The sequence below is a fragment of the Symphodus melops genome, assembly GCF_947650265.1.
Source record: "Symphodus melops genome assembly, chromosome: 1".
NCBI classification, from domain to species: Eukaryota; Metazoa; Chordata; class Actinopteri; order Labriformes; family Labridae; genus Symphodus; species Symphodus melops.
The window spans coordinates 12,737,754-12,759,550 of record NC_136691.1 but is presented as its reverse complement, the minus strand read 5'-3'; the positions used below and the strand labels follow the sequence as shown (position 1 = coordinate 12,759,550).

The window sequence follows — 21,797 nt, the reverse complement described above, 5'->3', positions numbered from 1 at the left end:
TACCGACAGGATCTATGTCCGGTTTGTGAATTAAGCAAATTACAACAGCGCGAGCCCATTGGCTCGTGCTCGAGGCTCCGCCTGAGAGCTGGCCCGGCGCGTGACAGCCTTGGAAACCCGAGTACACACTGACCTGAAGAGAGGGTTCTGCGCGTGCTGTCTCAGGAGGTTATTTCGGAAGTTCACCTGGCTGTAACTGATGGAGACCAGGCAACAGGGTGAGTTGGTGCAAGTTTACGTGAAAACAGGACTTTTATTCTTCAAAGAGTGGTGATGAAAAGTGTCTGTTGGTTGTCGGAAGTTGATCTGATAATGAGCTGAACTAGAATGAAGGCTGACTGCCTACGTCACTGCTCTGAGATGAGAAGAAATGGAAAACAAAATTGTTCATCATTAATTCTTGGAAAGTGAAAAATCTGCTGGCCTTGTGACCTTCTGTGCAAGTCAGGAGCGGAAACACTTCACTAAAATGTACAATTGATGAAATTCTCAATGAGCCCACTGTTGTGTTGTGCTGTCACCGTAGGCTACTGTGCACGATGCTTCTCATTGTTATTTTTGTTTAGTTTTTTTCTTCAAAACGTGCTTTTCTTGTGTGCTGTCTGACAAGATTTATTTTGCCATTTAAAGAAGCATGCAGAAATGAAGCATCATAGAGCACAGTTGGCAGGTGTTCTGTGGGCTATATGTTTGTTTAATTGTTTATTCAAGACATCAGGGAAACGTCAGACAGAATCAAGTCCTTCACAAGGATACTGTTTCCTGACTAGTGATCTGATGCATGAGGGTACATATATTATTGGTATTTTAACCCAGTGCTGTGCTCTGTTGATCTCTGAAATGTGTTCCTGTTATCCACGAGGTAGATTCAGTTACTGTGAACCAAGCTTAAAAGTTAACAGTGTAATGTTTTTAACACCTCAATACAAGAGTGTTATCAATCCTTCAGAACTCTTAGAACAAATGTTTTGTTTCATGTAAGGATGCCATCATTTTCATTAACCTGTAACCTTTTCTCATTGGATTTAGTTCTACATTTGAACATTCAGAGCAAGTGTTTCAGTCTACTGGAGTATATTTGTTTGTTATCATTTATTCAGCTATCTTGCTGTGTGATTCATCCTGTTTGACAGCGTACAAAATGAGGCATGACATAGTCAAGGAGTGCAATGACTCCCACATCAGTGCAGTGAGTGGGATGGATGTACTGTTTATTCATGCAGGTACTTAATTGCATGCCTTTGCATTCCATGTCTGAATGTTTACATTTGGTTAACGGAGGGTCAACAGGTCTTTTCCAAGAATATTGCTCAGCATGAAAATGCGTATGTATGATTGAGCCACAGGAGTATTTTCGTGTGTGGTCTAAACTGTCACATGAAGATAATGCTGTCATCACCTAAAGTTGAATCTTGAGTTGAAAAAGGGTCATACACCGTTTTTTTCCTTCCCCGCTGTTTGACAGAACTGTAGGCAAGTTGGCACCGGGTTCAGCTTCAATTGATTTTGCAGCCATATGACCATCCCCAGGCCTCTGATTTAGCATAGCCACATGACCAGTGGGCCAAATGGGAGTCTTGTGACCAGAGGTATTCATCCACAGGCGAAAGGGCAGGGGGGAGGAAACAGAAACAAGAGAGAGTAAAGAGAGGGAAAGCTAAAATGTACATTTATGAAATACAGTTTTTTCGTTGATTAAACGGCAAACTACAGCCCATGAAAAACATCAGATTGGTTTGAAAAAGAAGCTACGTTATGATGCTTAAACTTCTTTTTGTTTCAGCAATCAGCAACATTCTTGTATCGCATGTAATCTAAAATATAGATGTTATATGGATAGATTCAACCATCAAGTTAACATCTATATTACATACTATGTAACATGTTATGTTAACTTCATTGTTGAATCATTATGTCATTCACCCTTCATGTCTTTTCTTTTGTTTAGCCTCTTAATAGTGGATCAAAATATGACACCAGAAGGAAATCCCTTTTAGGGAAACAACACTCTGCTTCCTCCTGTGCTGCTGGATTTATAAGAGATTTCATCAGAAACCAGAGGACTCACGGTTGCTCAATAGCCTTGCATAAGATCTCAGTGTTAACTCTGTTAGGCATAGTTCTGCTTCCTGAGATGATGTTGTGTATGGTGAGAATCGGATGAATCAGCTGAAAACAGCTCAAATAATTTCCATCTATTCCACAAAAGTCAAAAGTCAGACTTCCTGTTCCTGTGCAAATGCAGAGTCAAATAAACTGTTAACTGCTCAGTAATGAAACAGACCTCACTTTGAAGTTACTGACCGAGCCTGGATGGACTGGGAGAAACACCACAGTGTGTGTCTCTGTGTGTATATAACCAGTTCTCTTGTCTCCTCTCCCCCTGCTGCCTTGCTCCGCTGCAGAGTTGTACTCTAGTGTTCTGAGCGAAGCAGTGGTGGACTGGGGCAGCATGGGTCCCGGAGAGGAATGGGTTAACTCATCCACACACGAGGGAGAGCAGGGTAAGACTCAACTCTCCCAGATCAGAATGAAACATCAATCCACACTGAATCACGAGGTGTACATCAGATCCGAGGAAGTGACGTCAAAGTGTGTGTGTTTTGCTTGTGACATCACTGACTTGAGTTATTAGAGAAAATGGTTTTAGGTATGACATATTTTTCTTTTGAGATGAGTGAGGCAGCAGTTCGCCTCCCTGTTAGATTCAGATTACTATCACAAGGTTCGATGAGTTCCATCCGAGCAAATGCATTTCATTTACGATCTGGAAGACAGCAAGGTTTAGATCAGATAACTTTTGAATTGAGTCCAAATGGATTTACTTAAAATGAAAGAGAATAGAGACATATTTCCATGTTTCACTTGACTCAAAAACTAATTCAAGTATGAAACTGGATGTAGGCCTATTGGTACTAATATGACTAGAATTCACAGTCAAAACATTTTGTTGGTAATGTTTGTGCTCATTGGCTTGCTTTGCTGTTATGTTCATATTGTCTTTCTTCTGACAACAACCTTCAACTTGATTTTTCTTTCATTGTATAAAGTGAAAATACACTGAAGATCAGAATAAACGTTTTGCACAGTTAATTGAATCAGATAGCAAGACAATTTGATAATAATTTCCAACTCGCGTATTTCTGTAATCCCTTGTAAATCTTCAATTAGTCAACTTTCTAAAATAATGGACCTGCCATGAGTAAAGGACTCAAAAGACCCCTTACTACAGTACTTGCTGGTATGACAATTGTGACTCCAGCCTCTTTAAGAGATCAGTTATGATGTATGAGAAGCAGAATCCAGACCATCTGTAGTGGACGAGGACTTCTGAGACGTCACTACTTTGCATGTGGAAACTTGTTTTAAAGCATTGAGTTTTTGGCCATCATCATCTTGCTTTTTGGTGAAGCAGAGGTGACCATAATTGTTCACTGGTACAGATAGGTAGATGCAATGTCCTGGATACTAGCATTTGTTAAGATGTGGACTAAAATGAAGGCGTTACTCTGCCAGTCTATAAGATTTTTTTTTACTCCATTACAAAATGATTCCCCGGTAATGGCATCCTTAAACCTCCCTAACTAGCCCTTTGTTCTGGTAAGGGACACATCTCATCACTCCTTTGTTTGCTAAAATATAATAAACAGGGCATTATCTGAAACACAAGATGAAGCTGTCATTCCGTTTAAATGTAAGATGTTGAAACTGTAACAGACTGTAACTTTGTTCAGGTTTGAATGAGGGTTTGTTTTCCCGGATTGAAGAAGAATCATCTGTGAAAGAGAAGTCGTACAGTGAAGACTTTGTTCCAGTGGCCCAAAATGGGACAAATCTTGCAGAAAGCAGTACAAGTTGTCAAGAGAATAATCCCAGGGGTCAGACGTCACAGTCGCACGCCAACAGCTGCGTCATGTCCACCTCTTGGGATATGCAACTGGATGACAAAGGTGAACAGGGATGTAGACCATAGTAGAGTAGAAGATATTTTACGTTGGTTGAACATTTACTAGCCCTGACCTCGAGTCAGCACAGGTTTATAGCTTACAGCTCCCTCTGAGGACACAGAGGTAAACTGATTTGTGTTTTGTCTGGTGATCTTGGGTGATAGCTTTTTACAGAAACTAAATCCAATTGGTAAATTGGGGTATTGTTAGACTCTTTTTTTTGTACATGGGGCAACCAATATAAATAAAATGGATTAAGTTTGGATTGGGCTTTAAACCCATGAATGCTGGGTGGAAATCAAACTAACAAAGACTTAATTCAATAATTGAACATAAACAACATCAACTAGTCCACAAGAGGACTTTTGAGACTCAATAGGTTCAGGGTATATGCCATTATCTTTAATTGGTGATGGTATAATTGATAAAATAAAGAGCAAGCATGTTTTGTAAAAATAATCACAGCAGTTGAAAAGTATAAATTAGTGTTTGAAATATTCTTTATAGCCACATACAGGCTCTGCCTCATCTGAGTGTGATTATTTGAGATTTAATCTGTTAACTGGTCAACCAAAGTAAAATTTCTGTCATGCGTCCTTAAATATTATGAGGAAGGGGTACTTGGGTAATGAACAATGGTACAGTTTGAGGCAAGGTAAATGGCAAATTCATTGATTAATACTAAATACACTAACAGAAAATAAAACTGTTGTTGTAAAAATAACAACAGCATTGTGCAAGATGCCTGTTGACATTGCCTTAAAAAGTAACCAAAATCCTAATATCAACCCCTTCCAACTAGTAGTGAGCAGTAAGTGGTAGTTTTGACTTAGTGCCATTATTTGATATGTTTCTCTCACGACCAAAGCTTACTTTGTATCTACCTGACTTCATGCAGTGAACCATGACTGAGATCATTTACTCCTAAGTTTCAGCATTCTTCACATACCAGTGGACGGGGAAATTGCTTCAGCAATTTATAGCATTATGAAGGACAAGGACAATCTTTTAGAGCAAAGACAAACATTTTCTATTTTCTTTCATTTTAAAGAAGATGAGATGATCTCATAAAAATGGCACAGAGTACCAACCATTGATATTAGTAATATAAGAAAACAACTTGCACACTGTTCCTTTTGTTTCCAGAATGACTGTAAAACATGTGACTCTCACAAACGTTTCTTACGTACATATTTCAGACACAGAATAGAGACACCAAAGACAGCTTGTTTGGAGAATTCCAGGCAAAAAGGCCTCTATGTCATGTTTAAGCTGTTTTATCATAATTTTGAAATTATGGATTTCATGTTGAAACAAACCATATTAACTGGAAATCAACTTGCCTATACTAAAAAGGAAGCAGCATTAGCTAAAAAAATCCATTATTATTTAGCTAAAAATAATCCTGCGTTAGCTAGAACATCATTTGTTATAATAAATAAACAATAAATAACCATTTTCAGCTTTAAAAAAACGTTGGTCGCTGCAAAGGAATCAGTGAAATAAAGTATCCAGAGGAAATAAAAGGGAACCCAGTCACCAATTAAAAAACCTCTTCACTGAAAATATTAAAACTATGATATGAAAAAAAACACCTTAGACCAAAGGAAAATAATCCAAAGTAAGATACAAATAAAGCTGTGTAACAGAAACCTGTTAGCTGTCGAGATGGCTAAAAGAAACCTGTGTTAGCTACAAGAAATCCTGTGTTAGCACAAAAACACCTACCTTACCTGCAACATAACTGCCTTAGCTAACACAGACACCTCTTTTAGCTTTATTAAAAACAACTTCATTTACTGAAAAAACTAGGCCAGAAAAATAAACAGTGTTAGCTCAAAGGGAATTTAGCTGTTAGGAAAACCTATATGACCTCAGCCGGTGGAAAGTATTTGTTGTGCTCTTGCTGGCATTTGAGAGATCATCGTAAGGTTTTGTGAACCAAAGAAAGGACTTGGTCGAAGACTTCCCTTGCACTTACACAGTTATGAAAGCTTCCAACTGAGTCAAAGAGGTTTGAATATCTTTTTTGTCCTACTGCTGCGTGTTGTAGTCAAAAATAGCTCCTAGCTATAGAAAGGCCTCCCTTGTACTGGTGCTTGCTATGCTTTAGTTTGTTTTGCTGTTTGCTATACGTTGTGTGTGTTTTTGGCATGTAGTGCTGAGCCCACTCTAGGCTTTGATTTTGAAGCATGTAAGCATCCTCTGTCCTACTCTTGTTTTATAATGCTTTCACATTAAGAGAGAGGACGTCTGACAGCAGGTACAGTAGGCCTAATCATTTCACTTACTGTATGTTCATCAACACTGTAGATAAAGTGTCAAGAAACCATTAACCAAGGTCTACCAACAAAACCGTGACCCCATAGACTACATTAGTTTGTATTTTCATGGCTCTTCCTGCTGTTTGCTTTTGGTGTGAATCGTCTTTATGTATATATTGTGTAAATGTGTGTCTTATTTTGTTTTTCTCCACGTTTTTTTTTATTATGTTGGCTCACAAAATCACAGCTACATCTCCAGCCATTTTTAGAAACTCCTGCAAATAGTTGTTAAATTTGTTTTCGTCATCTTTCAAATAATTCTTAGCGAAGTAGATACAAATGCACAGTTTTGAAACTTAATTACGGCTTTTAAAATAGTTCTGTTCATGTGCATCATAAGAGTCAGCTGATGCTCATGAGCATTGTGATTGTGTCTACAGTATATGGCACAGCTCTGTTTTCAGTAAGAAAACTGAAAAAAAAGTAAGAGGTAAGTACAGTGTTATAATTATAAGATGTTAGTCTGACAGGCAAGAAGGAAGAAATCTAATATTTGTCCTACAGAGGTTTACAGAAATGCTGATGCCTACATGCTTTCTTCATGTTTGTATATTTTGTGTGACATTGAGTTTAACTTTAAATCCATTCAGCCCTGAGGAACACTGCATCTTGTTTGTTTGTGTGTGTGGGGTGCAATCTGTAGTGATGGTTAGCTCTGTTAAAGCAAGATAATCCATGACAGTAAATCCAGATTACAGCTCCATGGCCTGCAGTCACAGATTGCATAACAGAGAGACAGAGCCCATCAGGCATACACAGACAGACATATGTGGAGTCAGACATAGAGACACAACTACAAAACAATTACAGATCCATTGTAGAGATGCAGACATTATAACCTTATCATTATCGTTATTCCTTTGTGTCTTTGTATCTTGGATAGTGGTTTGATATAAGTTTTCATCTTTTGTGTGTTTGTGTGTTAATTTCAATTTCAGGATATCTGGACTCAGAGCCATTGAGAGAAGCTGATGAAGATTTAGTCTCTGAAGTCAACTTAAACAACTCCATCATGACAGACGAGGAGAGAGAGGAGATTCAGCAAGAACTCGCTAAAGTACTTTTAACCTGTTTCCGCCACTTAATGGGAACAAAAAAATCATGATCGAAATAAAGCAGCAATGTCTTTTTTTGTCTCGTTGTGTCCAGCTGGAAGAGGAGATCAGCACACTGAAGCAGGTTTTGTCGTCCAAAGAGAAGCAGCATGCAGAGCTCAAACAGAAACTGGGCATGAACCCGCTGAGCGAGATGAAAAACAACTTGAGCAGAGGCTGGCAAGACATGCAGACCTCCACGGCGTGAGTGTAAAAGAAGTTAAAATGAACAGAAGACTGTGTATTTGTCTTCAGCAAATGGCATAGATTCTCCTCTATTTGCTGTCAACATAGATGCCCTTTCACTAAACACACACGCAAACAAAGAGCAGGTAACACAGCATACAGAAACTACCTTACGCTGAGTGTTTGTTATCCACACAGACATCAAAAACCCAATTAAAAAGACATAATCCTTCGCCCTTAGCTGCGCTGCTTGTGTGTTATCTTTGTTTTGCTCAGATACAAATCAGATTTAAAAAGAAATCAAAAGGCTACATCAGTGCTACATATTAACCTGTCAATCACTGACCTCACTGTGTCCTCATAATAGTGTGTCCAGTGCATGCCAATCAAATCCAACCTTCTCTCCCATTGCCATGCTATTAATATCCTAAAAGATTAGCAGACTATTATAACTATATATCTTGTACACTACTTTTCTTATGCTCTGCAGTGCTTCTCTAAATCACGATGTGTTCTGATCATAGAGCTATCTTTTTCAGCATGCAGAGAACAAACCTCATATCCTCATTGGACCACAAGCCGGGAGCTCTGACTCAGACACCAAGAGACAGAGAGGAGCAAAGCAATCGTCTCAAAAGGCCTCCAATCTTATCCAGTTACACTTGAACGTGAAGATCACTTTACAAACCGTGTCCCACCTCATCTATTATAAACTAGATCTGGGGGAAAAACAAGCTGATGAAGTAGAATCCATGACATAAATGTGAAACTCAAGGAAAATTTTGAATTAAGCTAAAATGTACATTGGAACTCTATTGTTGATATTAAGAGTGACAAGAAGCATTAAGATGATGTTAATCAGTATGTAAACTGGGTAAACTGGCCGTGAATAGATTACCATAAATATTTGTTGGCCTATATCATTAGCAGAAATGCTTTTTCTGTTTTTATTGAGGGTTTTTTGCACAGGCCAATAAGAAACCCTTTTTGTAGCTCTTGTCATGCTCAGGGTGATTTAGAAATGAGGTCATCCTGTATTTTGGAATTTAGTTTCCAACTAAATGTATACACTTTAATATATTTTCAGCATCGTCCACTTCAGATTGTACGGAAGTGTTTTTTATGTACATCAGTTATTGTACTTTTTATTTGTGTACTTTTTTTCCTGATATCAAATCTAGAAAAGCACAGATCCACTTTTAATGTTGCTGGTGTTATGTGTAAGTTTAGACAAAGCTGTAGGAAACCCAACAGTGCATTACTTAATGAATGAGGAAAACATTTGATGACATTTGCTCATTGAGCTTTTACCTCTATTGTGTTTCTTCCCTTCATTGTCTTATGTGTTGTACATGAGAGAGAAAGTTTACATGCAGTTAACGTTTTCAGTGTACCTTCTTTGTGTTTCAGCTATAAGAAGACGTCAGAGACACTGTCCACAGCAGGACAGAAAACCTCAGCAGCCTTCAGCACACTGGGCAGTGCCATCACCAGAAAGTTTGGAGACATGAGGTAAACAATAAGGTCATTTCTTTTTATTTCGGGAACACTATCTCTGTTGACCTGTGATGTATCATGTAGACAAAAGTGGCACACTCATAACCTGTCCCTCAGCACTAGTTTCACGTTTATCATTTTCACAGACACGTTTCTTGTTCTTTCATCCCCATCTCTCAATAGAGATTTTGAGGCAGATTTTGACTCTTGCTCTTTCCAGCTCAGGGGAAGTTGAGATTACATAAGCTCACATTAAGCTGCTTTCTGTGGGAGCTGAAGAGCCAGAGGCAAATCTTTCTTTCGCTTTGTCTCTTTTGCTTTACTGTCTCTCCCTGGTCGCTCTGTTTGAGACGCTGAAATTCCGAACAAAGTGTGCCAGGCAGCGTTTTTTACGCGCTGAAATAAATAGAGCATTATGGGTGTATGGTAACACAAGAGAGGGAGAAAGAGAACATGAGCCTGTGTGCGCTCACGTGTGGTCGTGCATGTTGATAAAATCACTCACAAGAATCTTTGTATCGAAGACAAATCGGGAAAGGGGTAGTCCTGGTTGAATTGCATCATATTTTGTTGGTGGAATAAAAAGTGCTCAAAGGAAACAATTGATTGTTTTTGGTTATTTCAGCATGATTGGTCTTGAGTTTCTGATCCCTCGGCGGTATGTTTCCGGCTTGTGGTTTGCAGAGGATTTATGCAGTGCACGTTTTTGCTGAAGTTAGTTTGATGTGTTTTAAGTGTGTTCTTGCATGTTGTTTCTTACCCAATAAGTACAAATATTTACTATTTTCAAACTAATTTTCTCCATAGTGTTATTTTTATACAGTGTATAATGATTTAGATATATATATATATATATATATATATATATATATATATATATATTTATCATATCCATTTCTATTTCTTGTGAACTTATCTTTCAGACTTCTTGTTTGTCAAATATTAAATTCTTACTGTATGAAAACAAAACATATCTCAACATATTGATCAATCCCATAATATAAACACATATTTCTTCATCAGATTTATAGATCACCTTTTCGAATGTGCGGCCTTTATTTCCAAATATAACAAACTGTTTGGTTGTCATTTTATACATTTCATACAATATTTGGATCGCTATTGTACCACATCTTCTAATACTGTAATGTCCAGTTTGCCTCTTTTTTTTGTTAGAATCGCTAAGGTTCTCTCGACAAGAAGTCATGGGAATTTTCAATTGGATTTGGATTATTACAGAAAAATAAGCTCTTTGACAAAACAGAAGTTTCTGATACTCAAATGTTTTGTTCCTTGAGATAATCCTCATAGGCATAAATACAATCCCAAGAACTAAAAATGTTTGACCATAAAAGGACATGACTGTATGGCTGTGTCGTCACCACCAGGTTACTTGTTCTGTGGTTTCACAAAGCTTCCTGTAAGAACCGTATTAGAAAAGAAAAATGCCTTGTAAATCAGAGGGTGAGGTATTTAACCGTTTTTTTTTGTTGTTGTTGTTGTTCTATACAGTGTATGTAGAGAATAAGATCTAAAAATCGTCTGTTGCTAACCATGTGCCTAATTTTAACCCTAAACAAACAAAAAAAACCTTCAAAAAAGTTATTGTTTTCAGACTTGAAAGTTTAGATTTGCAGACACGTTTCCAGGTCTCGGAGTCGTTCATATCACACTCAACAACTAACCAACACTTTTTTCATTTGCTGCATTTGTTTCGTCAGCTTGATCATTTGTTGGTGAACAAAAGGTTCTGTAATTATAAACTCTACTATGAAGGATATCCATTAAAGTTGTGTTCTAACATTGAACCTTAAAATATTTTTTGATACATATTTTGCATGTCTGCATATGGGTGAGATAAAGTGTTGTTTGCTGTCTCTTTACTTCCCCAAAATGATTGTTCTTGTTGTCATTACTGATTGTATTACCAACATAAGGTCACTTCTTTATAAAGCATGTGTTTGTATTAATAACATAAGTTTTCCATCCAAGAGAACTGTTCCTTAAAGTATCTAAAATGTTTCCGTCTTTTTCCATGCTTTCCAAAGGTCCAACTCTATAGGGTAAGAATAATCACACAGCTGCTCATTTCATATGACTTTCTCAGCCTGTATGTAAAGCATCTCAGGCAGCGAGTCCTATCTAAACAGATTGGAGTCAGATCTGCTGATAGCTCAAACCGGTTTGAGCAGCTCTGTAAGGCCAGTCTGGTTTAGTAAAGGCAACCTTCATGTTGGAGCTCCTCGTGTTAGCAATTATCTCAATGACTCGTGGGAAACGGTTGTCATGAACCAAAAACAACTATGAACTTCTTCACTTTTGAGCTGTCATTATTGAACTGAACAGATTATTTAAGATTCAGTTGATTTTTTTCTCCTTTTGTCTGTGTCCATTTTGGCAACGTAAGCTAATTTTCTTCTTCTCTCGACCAGTAGAAATATTTTTCACTCACAATATGATTCATGATTCTGGCTTCACGGTACAATTCTTTAAACGATTGATTTTACAAAAGGAGACTGTAGACAGATTATGACTGAAAAAGATTCCTTAAGGTGCTGCTAACCTGCTTGTCAGTGTGGTTTGACCTTTTCATGTTTTGTTCTCTAAACGAGGAGAGGTGATTGGAGCTTCTCTTTGTTCTGTCAGTTAAATGCTGCATCAATATTTGCACAGTTTATATTGTGTCTGTTATCTTCTCACCTCTTTCATTTTCTGTCTCGGGGAAGGCAGAATTCTTCCACACCTGGTGCGTGTCCTCAATTTTCAAAATCTTGCTCTGCAGCTGCTGACGCTCATAATATTATTGCAATTCAATTTTCAGAGTACCGATTTGAACATTGACTACTTTAAATCGATTTATCTTAACGATTTTAGGAGTAATATTCACATCCCGACGATTTCACTGTATGTCTGACATATTTTGGAATTGACAATAAAGTAAACCTTGAACCTTCAAATCTTAGTTGAGTCCCCTTTAAAGCAGAAAAGTAATAATAAAAAAGAGCGACTTGTCTGGCTAACTCTGCTGGCTTTTTCTACACAGTTTGTGTGTCTTTGTGCATGCTATGTGCTAATCGTTACCTCCTCTCTCACCATGCTCTCTGGGGACAGCTACTCTATCAGACACTCTATGAGCATGCCCGCCATGAGGTAACCACTCTGTGCTTTCTTGCTTTTATGTGTGACTACATGAGTGACAGAGAGAGTTGGTGTATTGTTTATGATTTCTTTGTCTGACACAGTGTTCACTTAATGCATCACTGATAAAGAGCTACGTTGATCTAGTATTTGCACATGCATGTATCCCACACAGTTTTTAGTTCCCTTTACTAAGTTCTCTTTAGCTCATGTATATGTACACACAATAAAGTGTCACTGTTCTACAGAAAAGACTATGCTTAACAAACAAGAAGGATTAAACACTTCTGTGCAACAAATGCAAGCATGGTCTGCTTTAAAGGAGAGGATATCAGTGCTGTTGTCTGTGTTATTGTAGGTAACAAATCTTCTGTGTTTTTGTTCTAAAATAATCAAGGTCTCCTTTTTTCTTTTCTTTCCAGAAATTCTCCCAGCTTCAAGTCTTTTGAGGAGAAAGTTGAGAACACCATGTCCACTATCAAGGTGTGTTTCTGTGTGTGAAAGAAAGTGTGTGTTTAGAAACAATTCACAGCATCGCCTCAGTCAAGATGTGTCATCATCAGTTCCATTTTTCAAAAACATTTTAATGAAATCACATGACTTTGTATTCACTGGTTCTTGTAAGAGAAATAGTGACGTTGGAGTCTTTAAAAACAACTATACTTATATCTTCAAAAGCCAGCCATAAAATCTAGTCTGTTTGCTGCTTCTAAAATGAAAAGTCAAGATATCTCAAAGGGAACAGAACACATTTTGTTTTGTTACATTTTGTTTGTAGATTCTCTCTCACATTCTTAGAAAGCCTTTTTTTAACCATTTGTACTCACACTTCGTCAGATTGTCATACCTGTAGCTGCCCTTTAGTACTTTTCCATAATCTGAACTGTGGTTTAAGGGCCTACACCTTGAACAGAAGAGTTACAAACAGAGAAATAATGAATTGCTGGTAACTTCTTTCTTATTTTGCAACTTCCAGTTTTGATATCAGGAATAAGAAGTTGTTAAAGTCTGCCTCCCAGAGTCTGTTCTGGGGCACAGCAGCATGGTAAGAAGGCCATTTTATGAGTTGATATACATATATTTGCATTTTTTTTGAACAGACAAAGGTTGGTGGTTCAGAGACTGGAGGCAGCTTTGAGGACGTTCTCTCCTCTGCAGCGAACGCCAGCTCTCAGGACACGCCCACCGGTCCCTCAACGGACAGCACTGAGAAGACATGTTAGAGCTGCAGCCGCAGCACGAGGCAGGACTTAAGCCATGAACTCTAATCAATGCTGTACTCAAGGCTCCTGCTGAAATGTTACACTTTTATTGGATCACAAAAAGTCTCCTGTGTGATAGAAAAATTGACATTAACCCCAAATATCCCAACGCTTTGAGCAAGTGAGACCAAACAAAAGTCTCTCCAAACCATAATGAGCCACAGGTGTGGATCCGATGAGGTAAGGCATGATGTAAATGTATTCAATTGAAGGAAGATAATGAACAGAGTCAAAGTCAGCTTGTGGTGCTGAAAACTCAGCTGATAAATCCCAACTTGAATTCCTCCAACACAAAATAAGTGCTCACTCATTCAGCTTTGTAACTTCATCATCTGTGGATACAGACGTGCTGCTACAGTTTAAAAACTCTTCAACATTAACACATGTAATTTTAGTACCAAGAAGAAGTTGTTTATGTTGCCGACACTTTAAACTGTAAACCGTTAATACTTTTTACTAAAGACATTTGAATATTGCAGATAATCCAAGTTAAAATCCTGGACCAAACTGTAACCATGGAGTTTACAAATGATTTTACACTAAAACAAGAAATCCATCTCAAAGGTTCTTTTTGCTGTCATACTTCTTTCTAAGTAAAACAATAATATGATGTAGACCTACACATTTTCTTCTGCTGGCAGTTTGCATTGGGGCCAACTTGAATTTCATAATTGTAGAGAGCACTCATTTTAGGTTGGTGCATTGTTACTAGAGAATAAACGAATCCATAGAAAGAAAATGACACTGTAGATTTGCCATGAAAGGGTAGAAATAGGAAGTCAAAGAAAATAGTATAGATGTGTCACTTAAGATCATCAAGTCTTATGCTGGAATTAAAAAAAACAAGAACACATACACAGCTGCTATACAACAATTACACATCAGCTTCATCCTGAAGGTCAAAAGATGCTGACGTGTCGTGACCCAGATAAAACTGAAGGTTTTTTACCTGCTCTACATCACAGCGGTTTCATTATGGACCTAAATAATCTTAAACTGATCACTTTGTAGCTGATATATAATGTACCATGAATGTTACATCCTGCTGTATCTGCAGCCCAGCTGTAATCCTATCCTTCACAGTAATGTAACCTTGAGATCCAAAGCACAACCCTGATTTTAACGTCCCTGTGCTGAACTAACTGGTTTGATACTGTAGAACGTTTGAAATAAGTTTTTACTACTTGTTCAAAGGTTGGTGCCACTAAATACTAAAAACAGATTTGTATGTTTTGTTAAGTATCACTCTGTTCAAAAAAAATATATATGATCTTTTTTTTCTCATGTTTGTTGTAGATGTTTTAAAGATTTGTCTTTGCTGTGTTTAAGGAGATACCTCGCATCATTTCATGTTTTCTGCACTCCGCCTGGTAGTCTATTTATTCAGTGATAAAAGATGTGAAGCAGGAAAACCAAATAACTGAGGCGATGCATGTTCTGTCTATTATATGTCACAGTGGTAGATGTGTTGGGTTGGACTTGAATTCAACTCTGCAGCACCGTCTTGTTTCTTAAACAATTTGTTCAATTCAGATAAAAAATATGTTTTTTAAAACCTGTATTCAACAAATCACACACTATTATAAACAACTGTGTTTATGGTTGATGTACGGATATTAAAGATCATTTAAATCAACACAAACAATGAAATTACATGAAGCACCCTTCCTGACATGACACAAAACTAAAGCAACTAAATATACAACAGTTTCTGTCAAAATGTGCAGGTTACTTTGAAGAACATCCACACCTGAAAACAGTTGTCATTTTTTAACAGGGCTGAATACTTAGGTATGCTGTATCACAAACTACAACAAAGAACTACATCAGCATATTCTAAATGTGGTAAGAACGATCGCATAAAAAAAAAAAACACTTCCTGATTGTGCACCACTGTACTTACTGTAGACAATGATTTTGTAGAGTAACTTCCACAGTGTTACTAAATGTATTTGTCAGAGGATTAAAACCTGTTTATGCAAATACATGTTGAAATACTTGAGAAGTTTCTCTCTATATGAGCAGTTTAATAAACAAAGTTAAAGGAGCAGATGTTCCACCTAATGCAATTAGAAAAATACTTTTTTAATCCATGAGGGGACGTAATTTTTAAAGGACCTCTGATATGATTTATCGTTTTGTTTTTTTAATCTTGAAACCATAAATAACATTTAGAAACTGTATTGCATTTGGAAATTGTTTAGTAGTTTTTGCAGTAGTTTTCTGAGTACAAGCTGTATTAATACACTAGCTGTATTAAATTTGAGTACACATTTAATACAGCTAGTGATGCTGTTCTTTCAAGTCTTTAACTTTTAAATAGTGTCCTTTAAAGTGCTTTCTTAAGACTTGCCATCACAAACACTGGACTGAAGCTCTGAGGTAAAACAGGAGGATGATGGGTTGATATGAACTGTACTAAATATCTACAGTAGGATCAAACGCCTAAAAGGGGGCGTGTCCTCTGATTCTGTGTTTTGTTTTTTTTGTTTTGTTTTTTTTGCATTCCTGTTTACGCAAGTTTTGTGTTACATTTCCGTGGATGGGGAGGAGTGTGTGTGTGACAGACATCAGGAAGTGTGTGGTTTTGTGCTTGGCTGGGAAGAGGCTGATAAAGGTGACAGTGAAGTCTTTGCATCATGTGTTTTGGTCATGTGGCAATCTCTCTCTGCATTCAAAGAGCTGAGAAGCTCGAGCACGTCTGGGTGCTGGAAACGACCTGAAAGAGAGAGAAAACAAAATACATAAGGAAGACATATATCTTAAGATATCTGTTCCAAAGTGTTTCAAAGATTGATAAAGAGAATGACGGAGTGACTAATAATACAAATCAAACAGAAACAGTCTGGAGATTTACCCTTCGTGGAGTCAAAGAACTCCTGCAGTCTACCCGGCGTTTCCTCCAGCTCCTCGTACTCATGAGCCTGCAGGATCATCTCCAGGAGGTCAAACTGTTTCACCAACCTGGCCTCCGGACTGCCCTGGGACTCGTACTCCTACAGGTGATACAAACGTTTGTCTATGTTTCTAGAGTAACTACCTGATCATTCATAAATGTACAAACTAAAGTATCATACCTCCCACAGTCCATAAATCTCCTGCTTGAGTCCCTCAGGCAGGAGACTGGATAGATGTCTCATTGCCTCCTGATGTAGAGATGAGGAGATGTTACACAAGTATAATCCAAGATAGCCTAGCTAACCTCCTTAGCTAGGCTAACAAGACTAAGACGTCATAATGAGCAGTAGGACAGGCACGCTAAGTGTATATAACAATCAGGAAAACGAGCACTTGCCTCCTCTCGTCTGTGCTTCTCTTCTTTACTGATGTTGTCAGATGGAGCAATATCTCCCACAATGCACTCTGCCATGTCATGAACCAGAGCCAGCTTTATGCATCTAAAGACAGAATAATGATAATGATAAAACTTGAGTTAACATTGTGCAAAATGAAACAGATTTTTTCTGCATAATATGAGATTACTTGCTTTTAAACGTTATTAAAACACTTCCATACTTTACACAGTTGTGGAAAAGGCCGAAATTAAGCTGTAGGGAATGAGTTGTTGTTTGGTGCTCTAATTAACAGAAGTAAAATGTCTGCAAATAATAATAGATGCTGAATAATTCATTTAGGGGTTCAGTCTATGATTAGGTTAACGCTGTGTGACAGAAATACCTGTCCTTGTCCACTGTGGGGTCGGTGATGGTCAAAGACATCATGGCCATGCGGTACATGTGGTCTGACACACTTTCAGGTTTCTTCACATTCCTGTACACCCAGCCTGTGCGTGGGACTCTCTACAGTTGAAACCAACACATGAACAAAGACAGGGGTCAAAAACATCAGCCTAATATATACTTTTTTTCATGACTTATTAATGAAGTGGAAAATGTCTTTCCTTTTTGGTGACTGGGTCTGTCAAACATTTTCTGAGAGAAAATCCTTTCAGGAGTTTAAAAGTGGAAATATACTTTTCGCTATCAAATCCTCTGTGACAGATACATTATTTAAGGTGATGCTTTGCTGGTCGGACAAAACAAGACTTCAGAAAATGTACATGTGAGCAGTAGATTACCCTGTGTTGTGTCTTTATAAACAAATACTTAGATCATCATTGAAGCCACAGAGGGGGAACCAGCTCAGGAAAGATCATAAATATATCACCAATGGGTTAATATTTTCTAATGTAATATTTGGCATAGTTAAAAAGATAATAGAGCATTTAGTCTGTTTTATTTCTCTAACAGGTGACTCAATTTAAATACATTAAATAATGTAAAAAGCATCACTTCAATTAGTAGATTTTGTTTCAGCAGTGAAGACAGATCCCTCCTGTTTCCTTCTTCACAGTGACCCTATAAAGGGTTATGGAGCGTGCTTTCAAGCTGACATATGTTTTTTCTTGTTGTTGTGTTTACAGTGAGTGCGTGTAATGACAGAATAATGATCTACACTCTGAAAAGAAAGCCAGGCGCTCCGTGAAAGTACTCCAAAAACTAAGTGATGAAACAGAGAAGTTAACTGTGACTGAGCTTTAACTACAGCCTCTCCCAAAGCTGCTAACTCTAACTCAAGACAAAGTGTTTGCACGAAACCACGCAGACAGAAAACAAGTCTTCAGAGAAGTCTTACTTTAAGCTGTCCGATAAGTTTCATAAATTGCAGCATATTTCTCATGCCGGCTACTTTCTCCATGGTCGCCGCCATTCCTGTTCTCTGACCCGGATGTACACGAGCGCGCGAGGCATCGTGTAACAGCCATAGACTGTAAAAATAATATAATAACAGCTAGTAGATTTGACTCCATGGGTAAATAAATCTCATATTCACTGTAGTAAGTGGAGAAACAGCAGACCCTCCTTTGAATGATTTATAAATGAAATCAAATATATTTGTTTAATCTATCTCTGGAAAAAAAAGAAATCTAGCAGGATTGCTAGAAAGATTAGTGCTGACTTATCCAAATTGTTGTTTTGATTCATGGCCCTTGATGTTGTTGTTTGTTTGTTTTTTTCCATTGCTCCATTTTGTTGTCTGCTCTTTAAATGTATTTATATATAACCCCCCCCTAGTCTTGAGTCATGTTTTGAATTTACTTGTTCTGTATATTTTGCTTTTGTTCGTTCATCCTTTTAAGAGTTTGTATTGACATTTTGTACGTGTTTACATTTTCAATAAATATGGTAAAAAAAAAAGCGAGAAGATTTTCGGTAGCAACATATATATGACATTTAAACATCTATGGGTATACATCATACATCTACGGCAATAACAACCACACAATGACAACAGCGCCCTCTGGTTCCTGGAGGCATTATTACATTACATACACAAGCCATAAAAACACAAAGATGGAGCCAATATTCAGTCCACCGCTTCATAGGCAAAGACATTAGTTTGTCATTGTTTTTGTGATAAGAAACAAATCCAAAAAGATAAGTTAACCCCCAGTCAAGGGACACGAGTATGATGTTCATTTGAGCTATTTAAAAGCACACTTTTCCTGGTTATCTAACTTTTCCAGCAAGCTACATTCACACCCTAACAACATCTCAATATGTATTATTCTTCAACAAGTTGTTTCAGTCTTGCTCTTCCTAAAACGTATTCTCTTTAACTACTTCTTCTATTTAAGACTACCCACAGCTTTATGTCTACCTACAGCCTTCTGAGAAAGAAAAAAAAAAAAAAACTTCAAGTTTCACTATGAAGATGTTCTTCTGGTTGGAGTGGACATCGATGGTGCCAACGTAAAGAGAAAAAAAACATTTAATGAATAATTTATAGTTCATTAAGAAATTAAAAAAACAGCCATGCGTCCCCTTAAAGACCCACCTTTTTAATCTGGCTTTTAATTATTCGTGATTTGTACTGACTGTATTTTATTTATTTTGTTGTCTTTGTTTTTTAAAATGTATTATTATTATTTTTAATCTGATTTTATTTAATTTCAATAGAAATAATTTAAATTAATTTAATTTCTTCTCTTAAGCACTTTGGGCTGCATGTTTTATGCATGAAAGGTGCTGTATAAATAAAGCTGGGGACACGTGGATGAATTACTCAAACTAAACAGTTTGTGAATCAAAAAGTGAACAAAAATAATCAATGTAATTAACAGTGTATTGTTATCAAACACGACATTACTGACAATTATTTAATGGTATCCATAGGAAGTGACAATTAGCAATTAGAAATTAGAAATTAGAAATGAAACAATCCCCCTCAGTTTTAGCAGACTGTAGGTGGCGCCAGAGCTCTAGGTGGCACTATCAGAAACACTCTATGATTTTAAGGCCACGAAGAAGACTCTGTTTAACCGGAAGTTGGAAAAGCGGGAGATTGGAAGATTTCAACAAACTTTTGGTGGGGTGATTTATTTAAACCTTTTTTTAAATTAGCCGAAATGCTGAACAAGGCACCCAAATTGAAACATACAGTGAAAGCGAAGATGAAGAGTAACGTGAACGTGAGGCCAGCGTCAGAGGCAATGGTAAGAAGCTCACGTAATGACGTCTCCGGTGAGGTTAGGTGTGCTCTTTGTTTGAAGCTAACTAATTTATAATTTAATAATTTATCCACCGATTTAACTTCGACTGAATATAATCTCGTGTTTTCAGATTGAGCTACTAACGCTGGTGTTTGTGAACAGCCTGGCGGAGGAGGCGAAGGCCAAAGCTTTTGAAGAAAAATCTGCAACCATCAGAGCTCAACATCTCAAAGCAGTCTCTAAGGTGAATCTGTCTCAAATAGACTCAAGTGAAAGGGACGTAAAGGAAAAACCAAACAAGTTCAAAAACACACAAAACTATCAACTGTTGCAGTTTTTCCACAGTAGCAGTAATAATAATCTTAGATTGAGTCCAAAGAAGAGAATAAGGAAAGACGTGTGAAATTAAACAATCATTATAAATAAAGAAACAACTCCAGAGTCCAAGCTGGCATGCAAGACTGTTTTTATTAGTAAGGAATAATACACTAACATTAGAGAACTGAAATAATACTATTAAATAGTTCTGTTTCTGTTCTGAACAGGACTGATGTTTTTTTTCTTCTTTGTCTTTATAGAAAGTGCTGAAAAAAGCAAGGGGATGAAGACACTGACATGCGTCAATGAGATTTTTATGGACAAAATCTGCTATTTATGATAACTTCTTGTAATTTTCTGAAACATACTATTTGTGTTTTTCATTCTGTCTTTGTTCTGAATCTTCTTTCTTGCCTTTTTTTAAATTAAACTTGTGAATATTTCAATTACTTCTATTATGAATTTGTTATATACTAAAAATGATAGCTTCCTAATTTCAATACACGTGTCGTGCATTTACAACCCAGAGGATGGGCTTTGTTCTTGAAGTTAAGAAAATCTCAGATCCCTTTACCCTGTCCTGTTTTTGTCATGTCATATTTTTGCTTCCCCATAACAGTCTCTTCCTTGAATACAAACTTGGTCTCTTCTAATTTTCCCTATTCCACATAGCTAATTAGCGTGTTGAGATCCTATCCTGTCTGTGTCCACTACAGGGTTCTTCACTATAAGACTTAAACTCTCAGAGTCTTCTCTTTGAGCCATAAGTTACTTTTTGGCACACAAGCCATAAATTAACAAGCAATGTTGCTTTTAGTGTTGTTTTATTTTATATAGGCTCAAACAAATTGTACATGGAGCGTAGTGCAGTGCTGCTCGGTCCATTGACAATAGTGCACATGTAGCTGTACCGTGCCTCCAAACAGAGCAACAAGATGCTTTCATTTTTATATTTATCTGGGACATAGTGTGATAATAATTCTGCTCTTTATTTCTTAAGATTAGACATTAATCGAAGAAGGTGACAGACTTTAAATTAAGCAAAAATGATATAGATAGATATATGGCTAATGTGACCCATGTCAATTAAAAAGAAACATGATTTCAAGTAGGCTCTAATCAGGTGAATTAGGGCAATTCAGGGCGACAGAATTATTCAACCTGTTTTTGTACATTGGCTGATAATTTAAAAGCATTTCACAATATTTTTAATTGTACAAAATTAATCGCAGATGAAGCCAAAATTGGTGGTCAGTCAAACAACATTATAAAGAGAGAAACTGATTCAAATATTTGTGAGTCCACTAAATCAAATGCGGTTGCAACGTTTCTTCATCCTACTCACACTTTGGTTGAGTCAAAGCCTCACATAAATGTCTGTTACATGATAAATTGATGGCATTTAGTTAGTTTGACTTGTTTGTCTAACTAGAATTTTGTTCAGTTAATGCATTATTGCAAACATTGAAAGACAACAGAACAGTGTCTTAATATTGCAGCAAATGTTGTTCTAATAACATCTATATACAGGTTCAGGT

The 21,797-nt window shown here is 37.1% G+C and overlaps 3 protein-coding genes across 8 annotated transcripts; 2 read left to right on the top strand and 1 right to left on the bottom strand.

Annotated features, from left to right (window-relative positions):
• The first annotated feature begins 16 nt into the window (after positions 1 to 16).
• tpd52l1 (tpd52 like 1) lies at positions 17 to 14,015 on the top strand. Of its 6 annotated transcripts, XM_079354636.1 has the most exons (10): positions 250 to 2,504; positions 3,735 to 3,950; positions 6,190 to 6,210; positions 7,210 to 7,328; positions 7,421 to 7,569; positions 8,962 to 9,063; positions 11,097 to 11,111; positions 12,160 to 12,198; positions 12,609 to 12,669; positions 13,287 to 14,015. In XM_079354636.1, exons 1-10 carry the CDS (start codon positions 2,453 to 2,455, stop codon positions 13,407 to 13,409), a joined length of 897 nt encoding a protein of 298 aa, XP_079210762.1. In that variant the 5' UTR covers positions 250 to 2,452; the 3' UTR covers positions 13,410 to 14,015. The 6 variants fall into 6 exon arrangements, with proteins under 6 accessions (XP_079210767.1, XP_079210762.1, XP_079210763.1 ...); XM_079354637.1 differs by lacking the exon at positions 11,097 to 11,111; XM_079354639.1 differs by lacking the exon at positions 3,735 to 3,950 and having other exon boundaries at positions 258 to 2,504.
• A 190-nt stretch (positions 14,016 to 14,205) lies between these two features.
• On the bottom strand, positions 14,206 to 18,190 carry hddc2 (HD domain containing 2). Its single transcript, XM_079355170.1, has 6 exons — positions 18,084 to 18,190; positions 17,127 to 17,248; positions 16,744 to 16,846; positions 16,526 to 16,594; positions 16,306 to 16,444; positions 14,206 to 16,167 (listed from the first exon to the last, which is right to left on the bottom strand). The coding sequence occupies exons 1-6, from the start codon at positions 18,156 to 18,158 to the stop codon at positions 16,019 to 16,021; spliced, it is 657 nt and encodes a 218-aa protein (XP_079211296.1). The 5' UTR covers positions 18,159 to 18,190; the 3' UTR covers positions 14,206 to 16,018.
• Positions 18,191 to 19,736: 1,546 nt separating this feature from the next.
• cenpw (centromere protein W) lies at positions 19,737 to 20,705 on the top strand. Its single transcript, XM_079361105.1, has 3 exons — positions 19,737 to 19,944; positions 20,072 to 20,185; positions 20,520 to 20,705. The coding sequence occupies exons 1-3, from the start codon at positions 19,858 to 19,860 to the stop codon at positions 20,544 to 20,546; spliced, it is 228 nt and encodes a 75-aa protein (XP_079217231.1). The 5' UTR covers positions 19,737 to 19,857; the 3' UTR covers positions 20,547 to 20,705.
• Positions 20,706 to 21,797: the final 1,092 nt, after the last annotated feature.